The sequence below is a fragment of the Nestor notabilis genome, unplaced genomic scaffold, assembly GCF_000696875.1.
Source record: "Nestor notabilis isolate BGI_N333 unplaced genomic scaffold, ASM69687v1 scaffold16832, whole genome shotgun sequence".
NCBI lineage: Eukaryota > Metazoa > Chordata > Aves > Psittaciformes > Psittacidae > Nestor > Nestor notabilis.
In genome coordinates, this window is record NW_009918875.1 from 1 (window position 1) to 2,483 (window position 2,483).

General features: G+C 59.2%; 1 protein-coding gene across 1 annotated transcript in view; it reads left to right on the plus strand.

Moving 5' to 3' along the window:
- Nucleotides 1-1,631: 1,631 nt before the first annotated feature.
- Nucleotides 1,632-2,483, plus strand: part of TMEM198 (transmembrane protein 198) — a 1,920-nt gene continuing 1,068 nt past the window's right edge. The window contains 3 exon segments of the mRNA XM_010009960.1: nt 1,632-1,821; nt 1,929-2,141; nt 2,144-2,483. Of these exon segments, the coding sequence (XP_010008262.1) occupies nt 1,632-1,821; nt 1,929-2,141; nt 2,144-2,483 (743 nt within the window).

Sequence of the window (2,483 nt, forward strand, 5' to 3'; positions counted from 1 at the left end):
GGCAGCAGGTGGGCAAGTCCCGGCGCCAATGAGCAGGCGCTGGACTCCCCTAGCAACAGTGCCCGCGCCAATGGGCGCCGGGAGCTGCCTGCAGCCCTGCCGGAGACGGGTTTTCCCAGGCAACCCTTCCCTGCTGCCCTGGCCCCGGTCCGGCGTGGGTTGAGGGGCAGGGAGCAGCACTCGCTGCCCTCCCTCTGCTCTGCTGGTGTGCCGAGGTGTGCCATTCCATGCCGTGCTGCACCATACCCCGCCCACACCAGCCAGCCGGCCATGTGATGCCCTGTCCTGGCCTACTGGACACAGCCAGCTGGCAGAACCCCACTTTCACACCACACCAGCATCACCCATCTCCAGGGCAGCTGGGGCTGGCGCGTCACTCTGTGGTTAAAGTCCAATCCTGCTTAGCGGCCCCCCAGGAGCTCGGGCAGGGGCCCAGAGCTCAGCTGCCTGCTCCCTGCCCACCTGCTTCCCTAGGATTAGGCACTGTGCTTCAGGAGGATTTGGCCTGGCTGGTGTGTCCTTCAACAGTCAGAGGGAGGGAGGAGGCCAGTGGTGGGAATAGAAGTGGCGGTGGAAAGAGAAGTGTCGGTGGAGCTTGGCCTGGGTGACAGTGAGGTGCTGGGCAGTAGGGAGTCATGACTGATGCCTCAGACCTCTTCCCTGATTTTGTGAGCTGTCCTGAGCCAGCTGTTTTAATGTGGCACTTGCAAGGACTGCCTCTAGCTCAAACAATGACAATAAATCCATCCTAAATCAACTGAGCCTGGAAAGGGACCAGCGGAGCAAAGGGATGCTGGAAGTGGCTCCAGGTGGGAGCAGGCAGACAGCCACTGTAATTAGGTTTAAACTGGAGCTGGATCAGTCTTTACAGGGGATTATGACCCCTCTGTCTGCGTAGGCGCCGCGGGGGGCCCAGTGACTGCCTGCTTGGTGTCCTGGCACAGCCGTGGCATTGTGGGGGAGCCCATGGGTTAGGGGCAGCACCAAGCCAGGGCTGGTACCCCTCTGGCCCTGTGGGTCGACGTGGGAGCACTGGATCCAGTGTGGGGGCCTGCTTTGTTTTTACAAGGACTCTAGGATGCTGGAGTGGGGATGAAAAATAGCCAGAAATATGATTAGAGGATTGGAGAAAATGCCTTGGAGTACAAGCTTTAAGAGCTCAATCTGTTTAGCCTATAAAAATAGAAGACTGAGGGGTGACTTAATTACCAAGCGTAATTACTTCACAGGCAGAAAATACTAGGTAGTGGAAGTCTCCCTGTAATTGAGCAGGGAAAGGGCACCAGGGAGCCAGGGGCAGGAAATTGAAGCTGCAGACAAATTATAAAGAGCCGTGTCCTGGCAGCAAAGCTCCCCGAGGGTGTGGGCTCCCTCGGATGGTGCATCCCAGCAGCCACCCATTGGGTGACATATGTATCCCCACAGAGGCTGTTCCCCCATTACTTTCCTTCCCACCCTAGTAGCGAGGGGCTGGAGCAGGTTTTCTGGTGGCTGGGTGCTGAATGGTAGGCATCGCCATCGTGCATATGTCAGCAGTGCCTCTATTCCTCTTCTCTCTCTCTCTCACCAGCTGGGGCGGGTGCCAAGGTGCAGTTTTGCTGGTGAGCCATGGGGCAGGAGTGGAGATTTTGATGCCTCTACCGGGAGTCCTCAGAGCCATGACTGCAACTGTGCAGACGCTGCGGTTCAAGCTGCTGCCGCATGAGCCAGGCCAGGAGTGGGGGCATAGCTGCCAGCAGGAAATTGAGCGTCGCTACCAGGTGGTGCCCTCCGTGGTGTGTGCCATGTGCTGCCTCTTCGGCATCATCTACTGCTTCTTCGGTGAGCTGGGCCAGCCTCGCGGCTGGTGGGGCAAGCGGGGAGCAGGGCAGGGGAAGCTGGAGAGGATGCTGGCTATCCGCCCCCTGACTGCAGTGGTCTCTCCACAGGCTACCGCTGCTTCAAGGCTGTCATGTTTCTGACGGGGCTGATGTTTGGCTCCATCATCATCTTCATGCTGTGCTACAAGGAGCGGGTGCTGGACACACAGCTGAGCGTGGAAGCCTCGGTGGGCATTGGGCTGGGCATCGGGGTCCTGTGCGGGCTGGTCACCATGCTGGTGCGCAGCGTCGGCCTCTTCATGGTGGGGCTGCTCCTGGGGCTGCTCTGGTAGTGATGGAGCAGTTCTACCACCCACCGACAGTGTGGATCCCCATCGCACTGCTCCTGGGTGTGGGGATGCTCTTTGCTGTCCTCACTCTGCAGTGGCAACGCTTCTTCACCACCCTTTCCACCGCCGTCTTCGGCAGTGCCATCATGACTGTCACTGTTGACTACTTCATCGAGCTCTTCCTCCTGGTGCAGTACATCTACGAGCGCATCAAGGTGGCCCCTGCTCGCCCCGTGTGCTGGTACAGCTGGGTCATCCTGAGTATCTGGCCGGTCCTCACCACGCTGGGCGTCCTGGTCCAGTGGAAGGTCACAGCTGAGGGCTATTCCCACAC